The sequence below is a fragment of the Bos taurus genome, chromosome X (assembly GCF_002263795.3).
Source record: "Bos taurus isolate L1 Dominette 01449 registration number 42190680 breed Hereford chromosome X, ARS-UCD2.0, whole genome shotgun sequence".
Lineage (NCBI taxonomy): Eukaryota > Metazoa > Chordata > Mammalia > Artiodactyla > Bovidae > Bos > Bos taurus.
In genome coordinates, this window is record NC_037357.1 from 134,623,082 (window position 1) to 134,644,926 (window position 21,845).

At 46.3% G+C, this 21,845-nt stretch overlaps 1 protein-coding gene across 7 annotated transcripts in view; it reads right to left on the reverse strand.

Annotated features, from left to right (window-relative positions):
• LOC101902122 (uncharacterized) overlaps positions 1 to 21,845 on the reverse strand; it is a 493,329-nt gene that overhangs the window by 212,173 nt on the left and 259,311 nt on the right. For 3 of the 7 annotated variants that reach the window (XM_059883916.1, XM_059883914.1, XM_059883915.1), the window contains one exon: positions 1 to 21,845. This exon is cut by the window's left edge and continues 14,176 nt beyond it; it is cut by the window's right edge and continues 25,511 nt beyond it. The exons of the other annotated variants lie outside the window; for them this stretch is intronic. In XM_059883916.1, the coding sequence (XP_059739899.1) occupies positions 19,536 to 20,543 (1,008 nt within the window). In that variant the 5' untranslated portion in view covers positions 20,544 to 21,845 and the 3' untranslated portion in view covers positions 1 to 19,535. 7 annotated transcript variants of the gene reach the window in all.

Here is a 21,845-nt window from a genome sequence, read left to right on the forward strand (position 1 = left end):
CCTGCCTTTCACGGACCCGATCGCCGCGTCTGAACTCGCCAGGCTGCCTGGAACCAGCACGTCTGGGACGATGAACACGCTTTGGCCTTGGCTTCCGCCGTGCATATATAAAGCCGCTCCGGGACTGAATGGCCTGTGCTATTTGCCTGGCAGGCTCTCCAGCTGGACTCGAAGACACAAGACACCCTTGTCCAAAGAGGAGGTGCCCGGAATACGAAATTTTCCAGAAAGCTGGGGGGAGGAAGACCCTGTCAGAGCCAGAATACCTGCAAAGCAGGAAAAGGACAAAGCCTCAGCAGCCGTTTACACCTCGTTTCTCGGTTTGCTTCTTTTTGTTTTTTACTTTATATCTCTTGTTTTCTTAGTCTCGGATATAGAGTCCTTGAAGAGCTTTTTTTCCCTTCAAATGGAGATTCATACCTCTTTGAACAGTGCCCCTGGAAGATGACGCACTAATTAGCAGACAATCTGCTGATGGGAACGATTTGCGATACAGAGGCAATCAGTCCAGTTCACTCGCTCAGTCGTGTCCAACTCTTTGTGACCCCATGGACTGCACCACCACCAGGCTTCCCCATCCATCACCAACTCCCAGACCTTGCTCACCCTCATGTCCATCGAGTCAGTGATGCCATCCAACAGAGGCAATACCCTCTGCTATAACATCGGAGAGATTAAAAAATCGAATAATAGTAAACACATACACACACATCTCATTAAAGAAATAAACACTTCAGTGAAACTTAGATAACCCCTATATCCCATCAGCAGGCAAGCTTGGCAGGCTGCTAATGAGAACAGTTTCAGGCAGCGCCTGTCTAATTCAACGTGTGCATTTAAGAATGAGTTCAAGCTACAGCCCGTCTATTCTGTCCACCGTGCGGTCGATCGGTTCTGTCTGAGTGTGGCCTCTCCCATGTCATGATCTTAGAGAAACTGGATGTGATTAGTGAGGACTCTTGAGGAGAATGCTGAGGGTCTGCTAAGCCCTCCCTCCCGCTGTAATCAGAGAAAACTCTTTGGCCATGTGTCCACCATGATCACAGCCCTGGGAGGTGTTCTCCGAGGGTGAGTGAGGTGGACGGTGGCAGTTTGCTTGTTGCATCTACAGTTTTTTTTTTTTTCTTTTTCATTAGCAAAAGGAGAATCACTTTTTATTTGGAAGCAAAACATCTTTTTCTCTAAAGAAAATGTCTTTTTTTCCTTTTTTCCGTCTGTAACAATTCATCTCTACCTCCTCAAAATCAAGAGTTTTTTTTTTGCAGGCTGTCTTTACTTGCAGAAATACAAAACGGAGTTTGCTATGGAACAAGTCACTGAGAAGAAAGAAAGGGCATACATGCATCATCTTATTACCCCAGCCCCTCTCCCAGTGAGATTCACAGGCTCCCTTTGTGGATTTGGGTCTCAGTGGGAAAGGCCTGAAAGTGAAAGTCTTTCAGTCGTGTCTGACTCTTGGCGACCCCATGGACTACACAGTCTGTGGAATTCTCCAGGCCAGAACACCAGAGTGGGTAGCCTTTCCCTTCTCCATGGAGATCTTCCCAACCCAGGGATCGAACCCAGGTTTCTTGTATTACAGGCGGATTCTTTACCATCTGAGCCACCAGGGAAGCCCAAGGAGACTGGAGTGGGTAGCCTATCCCTTCTCCAGCGGATCTTCCCGACCCAGGAATCGAACTCAGATCTCCTGCACTGCAGGAGGATTCTTTACCAGCTGAGCTGCCAGGGAAAGGGCTACCCTCCTGCAATGCTGAAAACCATCCTGCTAATTCATGGACTGACTCCCCAGGAAGGTGTCAACTGGATTAAGCTTACAGGACACTTCAGATGGTGTCAGTTCGGTTGCAACCAAGAGATGAAGAGACAGATGTGAGAGAGAGTGATTTCTCCACCTTGATGGTGGAATGGATTACGCAGTGGATGAGAGTTACTCACATGGTGTACAAGGATTCTACACCAGTTCGCCACTCAGTCCATCAGAACCAAAGACTGTTTTGTCTCCTGGATAACCAGCTGTCTCCACAGCAGACAAAGAGATCTCGGATCTAAGAGAACCACAACACAGAGTTCCATCGTGGAGAACCGAATCTACAGCGGAAGCCTCACTTTATTTTAAAAAGCTGCAATCTCGAACTCAAGCCTCTTTTATTCTACAGCGAGGAGATCTGAGCAACGGACCAACTGCAACCCATTATTTTTTCCGGAGTCTTTCAGGCTACAAATAAAAAAAAAAAAAAAAGCTTTTTTTCTTTCAAAATAAACAAGCACAGAAGAAAACCGTACCCTATGGAATCAATATAAACAATCATTAGAGTCACGTTAAGAAATAAAACGTTCAAGGGCTACAGGAGAAAAGTGAAAGTCACTCAGTCGTGTCCGACTTTTTGAGACCCCATGGACTGTACACTCCATGGAATTCTCCAGGCCAGAATACTGGAGCGGGTAGCCTTTCCCTTCTGCTGGGGATCTTCCAACCCAGGGATCAAACCCAGGTCTCCCTCACTGCAGGCAGTTTCTTTACCAGCTGAGCCGCAAGGGAAGCCCAAGAATACTAGCGTGGTTAGCCTGTCCCTTCTCCAGCGGTTCTTCAGTTATCTCTGCTCTGCCCTTTCCCTTTGTTCCAACAACATTGTCACGTTTATTCTATTAAAATTGTACCTTAGAATTTAGTGTCAAACATAAGACTCACAGGCTCATGAAATTCAGTCATAGATTATCCAAGCTGATTTTCCATTATATCTTAACCTGTGCTTGGAATGCAATTTCAAATACGTTTTCTTTCCCAAAAGTTATTAGAAAATAGAATGTTTACTGATCCTGATGGTACATTATTTATTAGTGAAAATGAAAGTTGCTCCGTCATGTCTACTCTGTGCGACCCCACGGACTGTACGTTCCGTGGAATTCTCCAGGCAGGAATACTGGAGTGGGTCGCTGTTCCCTGCTCCAAGGGATCTTCCCAACCCAGGGATCGAACCCAGGTCTCCTGCATTGCAGGTGGATTCTTTACCAGCTGAGGCACAAGATGATCCAGATGGTGCCTCTGAGAGCAAGTGTTCCCACAAAGGAAGAGCTCCAGTCTGCGGTGGGATGTGAGCACCCCCAGGGGGGCCGTGTCCAGTCCCCTCCCTGACCGCATGCCTACAGCAGACCTCAGCTGTCCTCCAGTCTGTGATCGGAGACGCCCATCCGGGGCCTCTCAGAGTTACTGCTGTCAACCTGGGAACACAGTGGCTTTTTGGAAGAAGCTGGGAGTAAATATAAACACCCTCTGTGAAGAAGCTTAAAGGCTGCTTGGCAAACGGCAGGTAAGTGGTGGCCCGGAGAGGGCGGGTTGTTGTCAAGGCAAGTTTTGTGTATCTCCCAGTTACATCGGGTACTGCTGGGGCGGAGGGCTCAGAAGAGACCTGGGAGTCCTGCTGAGAGGAGCTGGGCGCGCAAGGAAGGGCTGGCTAGAAGGGACAGCGTATGGAACCGCAGTTCCAAGATCGGAGACTCCAAACCCAACCTTCTGCACGCCCGGTAGAGCAGGGTGGGAGAATGGGGTCCTAACTTCCTTTGCACGACACAAGTGAGAACACTTTTATTTTCCCCGAGGAAGACATAACCCTGTGTGTCAGAGAAGGAAATGGCAACCCACTCCAGTACTCTTGCCTAGAGAATCCAGTGGACAGAGGAGCCTGGTGCGCTACAGTCCTCGGGGTCGCACAGTCAGACACGACTGAAGTGACTTAGCATGCGTGCATGTGTCAGACCGAATAATTTTTCAAAGAAGTTTACTTGGCTGGGCTCTAGTCGAACACTTTTATTACAATAATGTAGAATCTATAGGCACCCCCCTCACCATGGGCTGAAACGCTTCTGGGTAACAAAATGAAGGTCCCTAAAAACCGGACTTGAAAATTCACAGTGAGGTCAGTCGGCCTAAATCATTAAAAAAGAGAGAACGAAGAATTTTATATATCGAAATGGTGGCGTTTCCCCCCCTCATAACTAGTACTTTATTTACTGCAGAGTTACATGTCTGTATCCAAACCAAAAGCACTGAATAAATAAATAAAATGCTTTTTCTCTTCCTTGCTCCCCACCTGCAAAAGGCCGAGCGGGAAAAGATGTAGGCAGAGAGGAGAGTGAAATCCCATACCCTTCCCTCTGCTTCCCCTGCGGCCACCGGCTGCAGGAGCAAGAGACACTCAGCGGTGCACCCAAAAACGAAAGCAGGCGGGACCTGTCCATATGGGACAAACGAGACTTCATCACAAAAATGAGGACTTGTTTCCTTAACTGCAAATGTGTGGGAAGTTTGCAACATGGTCAAGATGTCTTCAAGGGTTGGGAAAAGGTCCTTAAGCACTTACACGTGCAGGCAACAAGAGAAACGCAAGGTGTCCTCGTCTACCCTACTTCAGAACTGCACTCTCCACTGGCTCCCTGCTCCTCCTAGGAGACCAGCATGCACACGGCCTTGTCTCTGGCTTCTCCATCCGTCCAACTGCTCCCAGCAGGTGGCCGTCTCCCTGTATCTCCCCTTCTCTGCCGTCAAGCCTTGCCCCACCCGGCTATATATCATCCAGCAAAGAAAAGGCTTTTTTCCACTGTGACCCCCCAAGGAGATTTCTGAGACTTTTTTTTCCCCCCCTAATCAACACCCTATGATTGAGTATAGTCTTCCAATCCCACTCCTGGGCATATATCCAGAGGGGCGGGGTGGGGGGGAACATGATTCAAAAGCATACACGCACCTCAGTGTTCACTGGAGAACTATTCACAACAACCAGGACATGGGTGTAACCTAAATAGTCACTGACAGAGGAATGGATAAAGAAGATGTGGTACATATATACACAAGGGAATAAATATTACTGAGCCATCAAAAAGAAGGAAATGATGCCATCTGCAGCGCATGGATGGAGCTAGGGACTGTCATCCTGATGGAAGTAGTTTAGACAGAGAAGGTGAACTATCATACGACATCCGTTATCTGAGCAATCTAAAAAGAAACGATATAAGTGCACTTATTTATGAAACAGAAATAGACTCACAGACATAGAGAATGAACTTACACTTAACTGAAAAAACAGTAGCGGGGAGAGACAGGGAATTTGCAATGGACGTGGACACACTGCTTAATTTAACATGGAGAACCCACAAGGACCTGCTGGACAGCACAGGGAACTCTGCTCAATACTCTGGAATAACCTTATGGTTCCCGGGGGAGAAGGATAGGGGAGGGGATAGTCAGGGAGTTTGAGATGGACATGGACACACTGCTGTATTTAACATGGAGAACCAGCAAGGACCTGCTGGACAGCACAGGGAACTCTGCTCGATACTCTGTAATAAGCGTATGGTTACTACGGGGGAAGAATGGGGGAAGGGACAGTTAGGGAGTTAGAAAAAAATGAAATCTAATACCACGAATATCCTTGTATCCGTTTATCTTCTGTATTATTCTGTGCTTTATATACAACATAGTAAGATTTTTTTTTCCCGCGCTCCCAGAAAACGACATTTTCTGGAAATGCCTGCCTTAGACAATTCCCTTACTCTTTCTCTGCTGCAGGTAAAATCAAGAGGCAGGTCTGCAGGTGTGGTTTTCCATGCTGTATATGAAGGAGGCATAGGGTTGCAGAGAGCCGTCTCCATGACCACCCAAAGGAGTGCGGGCAAGAGTTGCCATGCTGTGCTGGCCGCCACCCACAAGGAGCCCCATCCACCCGACTCATACCCTGAGTGCTCAGGATGGAGGGGGCCTTCCAGTCCAATTCTAGCACCTCTGCTCTCACAGGTCTCCGCTTTAAGCTTTCCTGTAATATGTCAGTTTATCAACTTAGTCCAGAGTTTTTTGAAAAACAAATGAAAAATTCTTTTGTCCAAAAGTCCTGAACGGCACCCCACACGTTCAGCTTCTGACTCTGTGTTTAATAAGGTCACGATGGCTAGGTGAATTTTATAAGAGGCCAGGTATGTACTTAGAAAGCATCACAGCTGTTGGTGGGATCCCATTACACAGGGAAAATGTATTCTTTGTGGAGACTGTTCTGTGGATCCCTCGGATCACATTGCTGGCTGGTTGCTGATAAGACCCATAACTCATGCAAGAGCCCTGCCACTGGGTATACTTATAACTTTATATATATTTATATTTTACAAAAACCTGAAGCTATAATAAAGCATGTACCTTTTTGGGATTTCATTACTGTTCATCTGCATAACAGTGCAATCTACAGTGAAATTAAAGTATGACAACTCTAACGTGATTACGATCTATTTGAGCCTTATTTCATGGCAGGCAAACTTCCACGTGAGAAGTCAACACCGTAGCAATGTCTCTTCTCTTCCAGTTTGTATGGTTTGTAGCTGGAACATCTGATCAACCATACCATTCAGCTGATTTTTGACACAAAACCAACGGAAATGCAGCCTGGTGGCTCGGCGGTAAAGAAGCTGCCGGCCAATACAGGAGACGCGGGTTCAACACCTGGGTGGGGAAGATTCCATGAAGGGAAAAACATCAACCCATGCCAGGGTTCTTGCCTGGGAAATCCCATGGACAGAGGAGACTGGCAGGCCACAGTCCATGGGGTCACAAGAGTCTGACACGACTGAGCACCTGAACGACAGAATTGCAGGCACAGACCCCAAGGTGTACATCCACCTGAAATGCTAGCCCTGCCCTGAACAGCTGTTAATAAGGAGGAACAGACACACTGACGTGTCGATGAATGAGATATTCCGGGAAATCAGAGGGGAGAGTGCATTGGCTCAGAAGCTCCTAGACAGGGTCAGGGGATTGGGCATCTGTGTTTCGTAGGGTCTCCCCAAGAAAAGAATAAGGATAGGGTTCCACAGACAGGAAACAACCCGGTTAGCACAGGAGCCTTCTGGTGGATGGTGTTTCCATCTAGGACGTGGGATTCTTTGGGCGAAACTGATATAAGACATAGTAGAAGGGGGCTGAGATGGGAACAAGGCTGGTACGCAAGTGAAACCACACCACAGGCTTTCCTGTTTCTCAAGACTCACGCAACACCAACATGCCTGACGTGAAGTCTTAGTGGCTCAGCCATGTCCGACTCTGTGCAACCCTCTGGACTGCAGCCCGCCAGGCTCCTCTGTCCATGGAATTCTCCAGGCAAGAACACAGGGGGTAGCTATTCTTCTCCAGGGGATCTTGCCAACCCAGGGATTGAATCCAGGTATCCTGCATTGTAGGCACATTCTTCACTGTCTGAGCCATGAGGGAAGCCCAAAGCCCCCTGAGGTTCACCCTATATGTGACAGCAAGTCCCTGAAAGCGTGAAGCAGGGGAGAGAGGTGCTTTGCTTTTTTAAATAACTTTGGCAAGTCCACAATTACACAAAATGTAGACAGTATAAAAGCCATGCAGTGTGAGTGTGTCAAGGCTATATCTGGTGATCCTAGGCTCAATCCATGCCACTGAATTGAGCCTTATCAGGATATTCACTGAACATAATGTAATTAAGTTACACTTACAATAAACCCATTTGCAAGTATTTAAAAACATGTGACCCAGTATTTGGTTTTAAGTATTTCTTTGAGCAGAGATACATGCATACAGACAGAGATGTAAATCGATAGGGAAGGCTTAGACAGAATATGTATGTATCTATGCCCATAAAGAAGGCTGAGAGCCAAAGAATGGATGCTTCTGAATTGTGGTGTTGGAGAAGATTCTTGAGAGTCCCTTGGGCTGCAAGGAGATCGAGCCAGTCCCTCCTAAAGGAAACCAGTCCTGAATATTCATTGGAAGGACTGATGCTGAAGCTAAAACTCAAATCCTTCGGCCATGTGTTGGGAAAAACTGACTCATTGGAAAAGACCCTGATGCTGGGGAAGATTGAAGGCAGGAGGAGAAGGAGACAACAGAGGAAGAGATGGTCAGATAGCACCATCAGCTCAATGGATACAAATCCGAGCAAGCTCCAGGAGATGGTGAAGGACAGAGGAGCCTAGCGTGCTGCACTCCATGGGGCTGCAAAGAGTTGGACACGACTTAGTGACTGCATAACAACAGCAAATGCCTGCTTTTGAAGACCAAAAACCAACTGATTTTATGCTATTTGAAATCAGTGCCAAATGTCTTAGAGAAGCTGTGAACCCCCAATGAAACTACAGGATTTAAATCCTAAACAAGGACAGTGAAATATCCAACTCAAGGGAACAACTTCAGGCAGAGAACTCAAGAGATTCGGAACATGACAGAATGAAAAATTCAGCGACGTACAAATCTCAAGACAACCATGACGGGTGTTCTCCAGTGAGCCCGGTACTAGACTAGATCTTGATGGACGCACTAAAACAACAAACGGATGAGCTGTGAGCCTATTTTGCTTGGATGAGCGGCAGAGAGATGTTGCTCCAAGTATAATTTGTGCCAGCTGGCCAGTTGAGGCGTCCTCCCATCTTTGGGTTTGAATAAACCAAGCATGTGAGCTCTGCACACTGCATTGGTGACCAGCCGACAGGGCCTGTAAACTGTGCCGTTTGGCAGTATCTCCACGCGTCTAGCTCCAACAAGAGTATTATACTCTGTGCGGAAAAGTCCTGAGCACTTATGAGATCATCGCCAATCACCAAGGATATTTTCACAGATAACATCGTGTGCAAATGTAAAATCCACGGGCACGTTTTGCAGCTGGACGCATGACAGTGGCCCATAGCGAGGGCTTGCGAGGTAGGATCTTGTAATGCAAGCTGTATTACTCTGATGACTGATCTAATAACATCGATATAATCATCTTTCAAATTACAGTTCTTCACACGAGTAAAGATTTTCGCCTGTTTGCCATAAACAGAAGAACCAAAGCTGTGATCCTTCCAACACGGGAAGTAATTTCGAGCTTAATAAAATCAAGCTAATTTTTGAAGCAGCTCTTCCTCGAGAAAATTAAATACAGGGGAACAAAACCAAAGTTTATCGAGAGAGAGAGAGAGATGGATAATTTACTTCACAGACTGACGTTTTGCTTTACGAGAAGAGTCAGTGAAGGGTTACTTGAAATATTGGACGGACCTAACTGCCCACACATATGGAGAGAGTTTAAAAGTCAGGATTTGGAAAGCATCTGTTGTATCATATTATCCAGTGAATCGCATAAACACGTCAACTCACTTGTGCTTAAACTGTGCCAGCCTCTGGCGTTTCCTCTGCTTAGTGTCTGTCCACACCAATTGACAGAGAGTGTTACACACCGTGGCCCACAGCTGATTATAACCTTCCGAGGCCCACCCGAGTGAATCTCTTCCAAAGACTCTCAGGTGTGGGTTGAATAAGTGGTTTGATGCCATAGCTTGTGCAGCGGAACCATTTCCAAATCTAAAGTCTTTTTTCCATCCATCTCTTTCCCAGGAGGCTTGCTTGCTGGCCAGCGTTTGGACATGACTTCTGCTCGATGACGTCATGTACCAGAGCTGCCTGTTGAATCACCCTGAAGTGGAAGTGACAAGGCTCAGGCCAACACAAAGCCAGGAACGCGTGCTCATCCTATGGAACCGGACGCCGTTCTCTGATGCGCTTGGAGACATAACACTCGACAGAGAAAGATGCCAAGGATGACCTAACTGGAGCTGGCCTTGGCTGAGGGGCCAGGTTTATATGAAATGTAACAGACAGCTTGACATTGGAAGAAGAATCAAGGAAGAAAATTTATCTCATGAAGACGGAAGACTGGAAAAGGCAGCAGCCAAGGCAAGTAATGACACACCATTGTTGCAAAAACAATAATGCAAATGCAGCACTGGTTTTTTTGATTAAGGAGACGGGGAAGAGTTTGTTCGTACCTCACGGAGGCCGGTGATGAGATTTCCAGGTGGGGTGAGGCGCAGAGGGCACTTTTTTATTTCAGTTGATTTCTTTCTTGTGGGCTGTGCCTGGGTCTCTGTTGCTGGATGGGGCTTCTCTAGTTGCGGCGAGTGGGGGCCGCAACTAGAGAACAACTCTAGTTGTGGTGTGCGGGCTTCTCATGGAGGTGGCATCTCTTGTTGCCGAGCACAGGTTCTCGAGGGCGTGAGATTCAGGAGTTGTGGCTCCCGGGCTTTTTTGGCCCTTGGCATATGGGATCTTCCAGGGCCAGGGATGGAAACACGTGTGCCCTGCATTGGCAGGCGGATTCTCATCCACCGGACCACCAGGGAAGCCCAAGATTGCACTTTAAAGATCATCCTGCTTGACTTGCATCATTTCTTTCAACAACAAGTGCATGAAATATCTCTAATCAGACATATTTTAAGTGGGCTCTGTCATTTACTGTCTGTTCCTGAACTTACTCAGATTTTCCTCTTACAACCACCGTGTCATCTTTCTTCAAAGACAGAGAACTCTGGGGTCACAGCTCAGGCTGCTAGAACACAGTCTCCTGCAATGGGCAGCTTGTAAGCAATAAGAGTTTACTTCTCTGAGTACCAGCCTGCTCAGGCTCTGATGGGGACCCTCCTCCTGATTCACAGAGATAAGAATCTGGGGGTACACATTCAGTCCACAACACTTAAGTCTGTAATAAACTGTAGTAAGCAAAAGAAAAATCATTGAATAGAAAATCATTTGCTGTCACTGATTCTGATAAATGTGAAAGTGAAAGTTGCTCAGTCTTGTCCGACTCTTTGCAACCCCAGGAACTGTAGCCTGCCAGGCTCCTGTGTCCGTGGGATTCTCCAGGTGAGAATACTGGAGTGGGCTGCCATTCCCTTCTCCAGGGGATCTTCCCCACCTCAGGATCCAACCCATGTCTCCTACACTATAGGCAGATATTTTTTTTTTTTTTTTTACCACTGAGACACCAGGGAAGCCAGATTCAGACAAAGTTGCCATTAAAACACAAACATTCCTTGAAAATGACTCTTTAGAAGTCACCATATCTCTTTATGCTTGATGGTAGACGATAGACTAGACCAAATGATAGATTACATAATAGATTAGACAAAGAAACACACAGAGAGGGGGGAGAGAAGAAAAAAGGAAGGAAGGAGAGAGGGAAGAAGGGAAAGAAACAGTCTTTCTCTGTGTGTGTCTGTGTTAGTTGCTCGGTCGTGTCTGACTCTTCGCGACCCCGTGGACTGCAGCCCGCCAGATCTTCTGTCCATGTGATTCTCCAGGAGTGGAGTGGGTTGCCCATCCCTTTATCCTGGGTTCCCCCCAAAAGAACACCTCAAACAAGACCTTTTGTGCAGCTGGCTCATGTAGGTGATTTCAGGAATCTGGGTAAAGAATGCAAAGAGCTGTGGGTAAAAGGGGCTCATCCTCCCCTATTCACTGAGGTCTGTATACCCAGGTTTGTGGGCATTTCACCTTCAGGAGGAGCATTTACAGTGGACCCTAAACAGCACAGGGGTTCGGCCGCTGAACCTCTAAGCAGCAGAGAAAGTGCACGTGAGTTTAGTCAACCTCTGTATCCACGGTTTCTGCCTGTCTCTGACGTTCTGCATCTCTGCTTTCAACCAACCAGCCATTCCGTAATACTGGAGTATTTTGAAAAAAAAAAAAAAAACCACAGATGAGTGGACCTGTGCATTTCAAACCCATGCTGTTCCAGGATCCATTGTATCAAAAAGCATCCATGCCCTATGTACTACGGGCTGTCCCAGGGTGCTAACTCCTTCCCGTCTGGATTAACATGCCCCCTCAGAGGTCTCCCCTGGGGTCCTAGAGAGGGCGAGTTTGAGAAGGAACAAGGGACAAGCCATGTGGACATATTAGGGGTGATGTCACCAGGGAGAGTGAGCCAGACCTGCAAGGAAAGGCTTCCCAAGGCAGCTGCAGGGCTCCTGGGGCAGGAAGGCTGGTTCTTGTGTGGCCATTAAGACAGTAAGGATCAGAAACAGAAGTCACAGACATGCAGAGTGGCTTGGTTTCTGGAAGGCATCCTCCACGTTGAGAGTGGTGTTGGAGTCCTCTTTGAGTGACCATGCTTTATTAAAGACCAAGTGCTCTGGACTGAATGCTTGAGTTGCAATCAAGAATTAAGGAAAGAGACTCTCCACTTCACTTGGACAGGCAGAGGTCAGGGGCCACTCCTGGAAGAATTCTTCGGTACCCGTATTCCTAAGCCATGTCCACCAGCAGTGAGAAAACAAACGTGAAAAACATCCTTTTATAAGCAGTAGATGGACAGAAATTTCTATACTATGATTGGGCTGGATCCTAAATGCACTGATCTCGTCAGTGACAGGCTATGCCATTTTCTGATCTGTCTGACGTTTTTATTGCAGCATTTCTTTAAGACAGTAGAAAGAAGCCAAAACAAAAATCACTGGTCTATTTCTTCAAAGTCAGTATTCAAAGAGGAATATGAATACACAACATTTATTTGAGACTCCGTCGAAAAGCAAGAGGATTACACACGTTTGTGTGTGTCCAGAAAATAGATTCCTAATATTTTTCTAAAGGTTATAAGTTATTATTAGACATTCTTTGTTTTTTTACTTTTTATTTTATATTAGCAACCTGGTAGCTTCAGCTGGTAAAGAATCCGCCTGCAATGCAGGAGACCCTGGTTCGATTCCTGGGTCGGGAAGATCCGCTCGGGAAGAGATAGTCTACCCACTGTAGTATTCTTGGGCTTCTCTGGTGGCTCAGCTGGTAAACAACCTGCCTGCAATGAGGGAGATCTGGGTTTGAATAGGTCAGGAAGATCCCCTGGAGAAGGGAAAGGCTCCCCACTCCAGTATTCTGGCCTGGAGAATCCCATGGACTGTATAGTCCAAGGGGTTGCCAAGAGTCAGATACGAAAAAGTGACTTTCACTTTCATAGCCAACTAATAGTGTTGTGGTAGCTTCGGGTACAGAGAAAAGGGACTCAGCGATGCATACACACGTATCCATTCTCTCCCATCCAGGCTGCCACATGACACTGAGCAGAGTTCCCTGTGCTGGACAGCAGGTCCTTGCTGCTTCTCCGTGTTAAATGCAGCAGTGTGTCCATGTCCATCCCAGACTCCCTAACTATCCCTTCCCCCATCCTTCCCCCTGGGAACCATAAAGTTATTACAGAGTATTTAGCAGAGCTCCCTGTGCTGCACACAGGTCCTTATTGGTTCTCCTTGTTAGGCACAGCAGTGTGTCCATGGCCGAACTATCCTATTACGGTTCTGTCTTCACAAGATGCCCCACATACTATGAACTAGTCAAGACAGCAAGAAAAATGTGCAGGAGTGATAAAATTAATAAGAAAGGCAGTAATGGAACTATTTCATCTGGATTTCAGAAATACAGGCGTGACATAAAAATACTCTTGTATATTTATAGGCATTGTCATAACATTTGAGCAGCTCTTCTTCACCGAAATTCAAAAATAAAATTAACAATGTTGCGGTTGGAAGCTCCTGCCTGTAAATCTCTAAGAATCTGAGGCTATGCATTTGTCCCGTTAAACAGTTCTGCCTTGTAGCAAAGACACATAGAAATTAGTTTCTGCGGTCTCTTTAATTTTTTTTTTTTTAATATTATTGAAAATTATTTCAGGAACCCACAGAACTATTGCGTTTTTGTCTTTCTAATAAACATTTGTAAGAATAATGCCGTGGTGATGGTTTCCTGGATCACGCAATCCATCAACAGGATCTTGGCATCTGGTCTGACTTCTCTGTGTGTGGTTGTCTGTCTCGGCAGAGTAGGGTCCAAGGGCCTCTGTGGACCGAGTTCCCTCACGCTCTCCTTTCGGGGACAGAGGTGTTTCCGTGTTTAGGTACCAGGCCAAGGAGTTCTACACAACACCACCCGCCTGCACACACAGAGCCAACTTACACAATCTAGTGGGGTTTTCTCTGTTTTTTTTCACTAGTACCCAAATCTCTTATAGTCAAGTATCCTGGAGCACCAGAGCCTAAGATCTCATTATACTTTAAAAGCTCCTGAGACTTTTCTTATTATATTATTCTGGCAGTGGGACAGACTGTTCCAAGTACCGAAAGGTACAAAGGAATACGATTTCAGAGGCATGACAAAGCAGACGAGTATACATCCCTCAATATCATTATTAGCACCACATTCTAGCACTACCTGTCAATTCTCCATGTATTATAACAGTGAACAGTGATGGTCTCATTTGGATTTTTTCAGGTTCCCCGACGCTTGCTGCAGCATTATTTACATCAGCCAAGACACGGAAGCAACATAAATGTCCATCGACAAAAGGATAAAGAAGATGTATATACACACCCACGGACACACACACACACACACACACACACACACACACAGAGACACACAATGAGACATGAGTCTGTCATAAAAAAAGCATGAAATAATACCATTTATAGCAACATAGCGGAGAAGGCAATGGCACCCCACTCCAGTACTCTTGCCTGGAAAATCCCATGGATGGAGGAGCCTGGTAGGCTGCAGTCCATGGGGTCACTGAGAGTCGGACGTGACTGAGCAACTTCACTTTCACTTTTTACTTTCATGTACTGGAGAAGGAAATGGCAACCCACTCCAGTGTTCTTGCCTGGAGAATCCCAGGGGTGGGGGAGCCTGGTGGGCTTCCGTCTATGGGGTCGCACAGAGTCGGACACGACTGAAGCGACTTAGCAGCAGCAGCAGGAGCAGCATAACAGAGATGAACCTAGAGATTATCACACTAAGTGAGGTATTCATAAGTCAGACCTAGAGAGACAAAGACCTGACGGTTATCGCCTGTAGGCGGAATCTTTTGAAAAACTACACAAGTGAGCTTATTTACAAAACAGAAATAGACCCACAGGCACAGAGAGTTGAATTACCAACACCGGAGGGGAAAGAGGCAGGGGAAGGGATAAAATAGGAGGTTGGGATTAGCAGACACAAACGACTACATACAAAATACATAACCCACAGGGACCTACGGTATATCACAGGGCACTCTACTTGGCATCTTGTAAGAACCTGCAATTGTAAAGAATCTGAATATACATGCATATATATACATATATCTCCTTTCTCAGATTCTGAAAAGAATCTGAATATATATATATACATCCTTTTTCAGATTCTTTTCTTTTCAGAGATGTGAATCCCTTTGCTTTACACCTGCAATTAACACAACACTTGATATCAACTCTCCTTCAATTACTGAAAAGCATGGCATTGCTATTCTCTTCTCTGCAGAGGGGCGGCAACCTCAACCCTTGGCTCGTGAGTTTTTTTTTTTTTTTTTTTCCGAATCTTTTCATTCTCCTCCCCTTCCTCTATGATATTCTAGTGAAAGAGGTGTGTACAAAATGATTGTTTCTGTTCATAATTCTTTACAGAATGTTCATCAGGTGATTCCGTGCCTCCCACTCACCTGTCCGGGTCTGAGACGATGCCATTTCGTGGGTTGAGAGGCAAGCTCCAGGCACAGTAAACTGGAGATCATTTGAGCGTGACACTTTGTAACGAAGGGGGAGTGCTCTCAAGCTTTCCCAAAGACCCCTCTCCCGAAAGAAAGGATCCAGGGCATGGACTAACAAATGTCAAAGTCCCCCAGCTCATGCTGGTTACCACATCACAGCCCGCTCACCCCAGTCCTATTAAGTAGTGTTTTTCTTGTTCAGTCGCTCAGTCGTGTCTGACTCTGCAGCCGCACAGACTGCAGCCCACCAGGCTCCTCTGTCCATGGGATTCTCCAGGCAAGAATACTGGACTGGGTAGCCATGCCCTCCTCCAGGGGATCTTCCCAACCTAGTGATCGAACCCGGCTCTCCTGTGTTTTCTGTACTGGCAGGCAGATTCTTCAGTGTACAAGGTATGATTAATGTGTCAACAGGCTGTGATCACTAATATTAAAAAGGCTGGACACACAGCTCTTGATTAAGTGTGCACACACACACACACACACCCCTAACATAATGAAGGTAAGGGATTTACTGTAACACTTTTCATTCTGTATTGAGCAATAAGAGATACTGAATACTAAAAATTAAATATATTGCAGCCTCATGATTAAAACACCAAGCCTGGTTATTTTTTTAACCTTCATATGCATTAGAATAGAATGTTAGATATCATTTTGTAAATTATGATATTGACAGGCAAGTTAGCAACAGGTATTTCAGAACAAATACTTAATCCAAAAGGGGGGCTTCTGATACCACATATTCATCGATGTCTGCCATGTGCATTCAACATGACTTTACACATATTATTTCTTATTTACATGACATACTCATCAAGCTAGCTTCCCACTGTATGGATGGCGAAGTGAAGACACAGGGACGTTAAGAAGCTCACTAACCATCATACAGTGACTAGTCCCTTCAACTTTGCTTTCAAGGACCCAAAGAAACTGAGTCCACGTTCAATCCCTGGGTCTGGAAGATCCCCTGGAGGAGGGCATGGCTACCCACTCCAGTATTCCTTGCCTGGAGAATCCCCTGGACAGAGGAGCCTGGCGGGCTACAGTCCACGAGGTTGCACAGAGTTGGGAGACGACTGAGTGACTTCACTTTCTTTCAGAAGTGAATGATAGCAAAGGATGAGTAATCATAGGAACGACTTCCCTTTTCTAATAGACTGGTTTGGAACACTGGTTTTGGGTCACCACAGAACTGAGCAGCAAGAACAGAGCTCCCATATACTGCCGGCACCGACAAGCTCACAGGCTCCCTCTTCATCAGTATCTTCCACCACAGTCCTCCCACCCCACCCCCTCTAAGTGCTGTTCTTGTTGTTCAGTTGCTCAGCTGTGTGTGACTCTTTGCCACCCCGTGGACTGTAGCCCCGCCAGGCTCCTCTGTCCAAGGGGATTTTCCAGGCAAGGATGCTGGAGTGGGTTGCCATGCCCTTCTCCAAGGGTTCACTCTTAATGCTGTATGTTCTATGGAATTTGGCAAACATAGCAGCATGTATCCACCGTTAAAGCATCATGCAGAACCACATCGCTGTATCAGAGTATCAGGGCCTTCCCAGGTAGCTCAGCTGGTAAAGAATCCACCTGCAATGCAGGAAAACCCCAGTTCGATTCCTGGGTCTGGAAGCCCCCTGGAGAAGGGATAGGCTATCCACTCCAGTATCCTTGGGCTTCCTTGATGGCTCAGCTGGTAAAGAATCCACCTGCAATGCAGGAGACCTGGGTTCGATCCCTGGGTCAGGAAGATCCCCTGGAAGAGGGCATGGCAACCCACTCCATGTATTCTTGCCTGGAGAATCCAATGGACAGAGGAGCCTGGTGGCCTATAGCCCATGCAGTTGCAAAGACTCGGAGATGACTGAGTGATTAAGCACAGCACATGTCAGACTATCAGTCCTTTGCCTTCGCCTTATTCACAATTATTTCCTTCTGAACATTATCTCCTGCATTATTTTTAAAATATTTATGTATTAGGCTTCCCCGGTGGCTCAGCAGTGAAGGATTCGTCGGCCGATGCAGGAGACACGGGTTGGATCCCTAGTCCGGGAAAACCTGTCACAACTACTGAGCCAGTGCTCTCGAGTCCAGGAGCTGCAACAGGAGAAGTCTCTGCAATGAGAAGAGTGCACACCACAACTAGAGAGGAGCCTCTGCTAGCCATGACGACAGAGGAGCCCACACAGCAAGGGAGACACAGCACAGCCCAAAATAAACAAGTTAAAAAAATTTTTTTTAATTTTATTTTATTATTTAACTTTACAGTATTGTATTGGTTTTGTCATATATCAACATGAATCCATATACACAGGTATACACATGTTCCCCATCCTAAACCCTCCTCCCTCCTCCTTCCCCATACCATCCCTCTGGGTTGTCCCAGTGCACCAGCCCCAAGCATCCAGTATCGTGCATAGGTTTATTTATTTACTTTTGGCTGTGCTGGGTCCTAGCTGGGGCTTCCAAAAACTCTTGAGTTGTAGCATGTGAGATCTAGGCTCAGACTAGTCCCCCTGCATTGGGAGTGCAAGTCCTAGCCGCTGGACCACCCAAGGGAATACCCATGTTATCTTTTTAAAAACTTTCTTAGATCATAATCCTTCCCATTTATAAAACGAGCAGTCAAAGTAAACTATCTCTTTGTTACCTGCAAAGATACGATGACCTCGTTTGCAAACAAATCTATCACATGTATAGAACTGTGAGAAAACTTAGGGGCCAGGTTTCTTGAAACTCACAAGAGTTATTCAGTATTAGTTCTAGCTCTAAGAAATTGCAAGAAACTATTGTTGCATTGGAAAAGACTCTGATGCTGGGAGGGATTGGGGGAAGGAGGAGAAGGGGACAACAGAGGATGAGATGGCTGGATGGCATCACCGACTCAATAGACATGAGTTTGAGTGAACTCCGGGAGTTGGTAATGGACAGGGAGGCCTGGCGTGCTGCAATTCATAGGGTCACAAAGAGTCGGACACAACTGAGCAACTGAACTGAACTGATTGTTGCATGTTGGCAGTAATCCCAAGTTACCAGACTAACTCACCCATAACCGTCCCACAAGGAAGCTGAACCCATCTCTACAGAGTGTCCTGTCATTTCAATCCAATACTTGCGTGCATGCTCAGTTGCTAAGTTATGTCTGAGTCTTTGCGACCCAATGGACTGTAGCCTGCCAGGCTCCTCTGTTCATGGGATTCTCCAGGCAAGGATAACTGGAGTGTGTTGCCATTTCCTTCTCCAGGGGATCTTCCCAACCCGGGGATCGAACCCAGGTCTCCTGCATCTTTACTGCTGAGGCAACAGGAAAACCTTACAATCTAATACAAATGACATCAAATATTAAAGACACTGCTTCCCTTCATGGCTCAAATTGTGTACCAATCTCAGGATGGATTTGACTTAAAGAATGAATAGGGTGCATGAAAATAATCAAGTTTACTCCAAGCAAGGAGCTAATACCAGAGTTACATGGGGCTGTAGCTAATTGGTTATGCAGTTGAGTCAACTAAAATTCACTAAGTGAGCTGTATGTAAGAAAAATGGAAAGCAGTAAAAGAGGAAAAATGGAGACTTTTAATATAGTGCAGTCTTTGCTCTCAGAGAATGAGATCAATCAATAAATATGCATTTCATCAGAGTATGTCAAAGTTTAAAGAAAACACGCTGTTTAACGTTAACAGTTGTAATAAAGAATACTTTGCATTCCGTGTGTATACGTAGCATGATTTGACAGTTGGGTACTTCTAATTAAAATGACTAATGCCAGCAACTAAGATATGCAAGAAAAAATCTACAAGTATGATCCCAAAATGTGTCATGAACTATCACCCAAATGAAATTACAAAACCCTCTTTCTGTCCCATGGTTGTAGAGCATCTGAATTCCCTTCCACTGGTTGTGTATTTGAGGCCAGCCATTCTGCATTAGGCAGGATGAACTCAGATTATTAATTATCAGCAATTCACTGATCAAAGACATACTAACATGTCTTTTGTTACCTGAACGCTTACTGATGAGAGTGTTTCAGTATTCACTTACATAACAAATCACCAGCCACGGGCACTGATTTGCAAAATCCCACAGTGGAGACTGTGTTACATCATCAAAATTAGCACAGTACTCAACTGTTTGTTTCACAACTCAAAGAAAATTATGAAACAGGCAGTTTTTAAAGGCAAGCAGCACCCTGTACTCATTTTTTTATGTTTATCAAAGGTAGAAAAGTGCACTGTACAACTCAGGTTTTGCCGGGTAGAGGGATGGATGGGGGAATGGATGGATGGGTGAATGAATAGATTGATGGATGGGTGGATGGATGGGTGGGTGGGTGGATGGGTGGATGAGTGGATGGGTGAATGAGTGGATGGATGGGTGGAAGATAGATGGGTGGGGGGGTGGATGGATGGATGGGTGGATGGATGGGTGGAAGATAGATGCATGGGTAGGTGGGTGGATGGATTGGTGGGTGGGTGGATGGGTGAATGAATGGATGGATGGGTGGAAGATAGATGGATGGGTAGGTGGATGGATGGATGGGTGGATGGGTGGATGGGTGGATGGATGGATGGGTGGATGGGTGGGTGGATGGATGGGTGGGGGGGATGGATGGATGGATGGGTGGATGGATGGATGGATGGATGGATGGGTGGGTGGGTGGATGGATGGGTGGGGGGGTGGATGGATTAGTGGGTAGATGGGTGGGTGGATGGGTGGGGGGGGTGGATGGATTAGTGGGTAGATGGGTGGGTGGATGGGTGAATGGGTGGATGGATGGATGGATGGGTGGATGGATGGATGGATGGGTAGGTGGATGGATGGATGGGTGGATGGGTGGATGGGTGGATGGATGGATGGGTGGGTGGGTGGGTGGATGGATGGGTGGGGGGGATGGATGGATGGATGCATGGATGGATGGATGGGTGGGTGGTTGGTTGGATGGATGGATGGGTGGTTGGTTGGATGGATGGATGGGTGGGTGGGTGGATGGATGGATGCATGGATGGATGGATGGGTGGGTGGGTGGATGGGTGGACGGGTGGATGTTTGAATGGGTGGATGGATGGGTATGTGGATCGATGGATGGATGGGTGGATGGATGAATGGATGGATGGGTGGGTGGATGGATGATGGTTGGATGGATGAATGGGTGGATGGGTGGGTGGGTGGGTGGCTGGGTGGATGGATGGATGGGTGAATGCACACACAAATGATTATCATAGACTATTATTAGTATAGTATCATACTATACTAGTGATTATCATATCTATATGACACATGGACAGAGGGCCCTGTCAGGCTACACTCCATGGGGTCACAAAAGAGTCGGACACAACCAAGTGACTGAGCACACACATATGCAGAAGGCTCATTTTATCTCCACTTGTAAAATGGACAGAATGCTCTATTGTGAGTAAACACATACACACATGTATTTTAAAAATATTTTTTAGAGTAATTTTACGTTCATAGAAAAATTGAGCAGCAAGTATAGGGGTTTCCCATATATACCATGTCCTGACTCATGCCTCCCTGACGACGAGCATCCACCACCAAAGTGGATTTGTTATAACTGATGAACCTCCACTAAGACATCACTATCACTCAAAGTTCATAGTTTATGACAGCTTCACCCTTCAGTTCAGTTCAGTCACTCAGTCATGTCCGACTCTTTGGGACCCCATGGACTGCAGCACACCAGGCCTCCCTGCCCATCACCAACTCCCAGAGCTTACTCAAACTCATGTCTGTTGAGTCGGTGATGCCATCCAACCATCTCATCCTCTGTTGTCCCCTTCTCCTCCTGCCTTCAATCTTTCCCAGGATCAGGGTCTTTTCAAATGAGTCAGCTCTTCACATCAGGTGGCCAAAGGACTGGAGTTTCAGCCTCAGCATCAGTCCTTCCAGTGAATATTCAGGACTGACTTCCTTTAGGATGGACTGGTTGGATCACCAAGTTCACCCTGGGTGCTGTACCTTCTGTGAACTTGGGACAAACGCATGACAACATGTATCCATCTCCTATCATCACACAGAGCACCTGCACTGCCCCACCCACACACCATGAACTTCACCCCCAGGCCCTGGCAACCACTGATCTTTTTACTGTCTCCGTGCATCAGCCTTTTCTAGAATGTCATAGTAGGAATAGTGCAACACAGGGACTTATCACTTGGTCGTCTTTCACTCAGTAATAAGCATACTAAGATTCTTCCATGTCTTTCAGTGGTTTCACAGCTCATTTCTTTTTAGCACTGAAAAATATTCCACTGTATGGATGGGCCACAGTTTATCTATCCCCTACTGAAGGAAAGCTGTGACAAACCAAGACGACGTATTAAAAAGCTGAGACATCGCTTTGCTGACAAGGGTCCATCTAGTCAAAACTATGGTTTTCCCAGGAGTCATGTATGGATGTGAGAGTTTGACCATAAAGAAGGCTGAGTGCTGAAGAACTGATCCTTTCAAAATGCAGTCCTGAAGAAGAGTCTTGAGAGTCCCTTGGACTTCGAGGAGATCAAA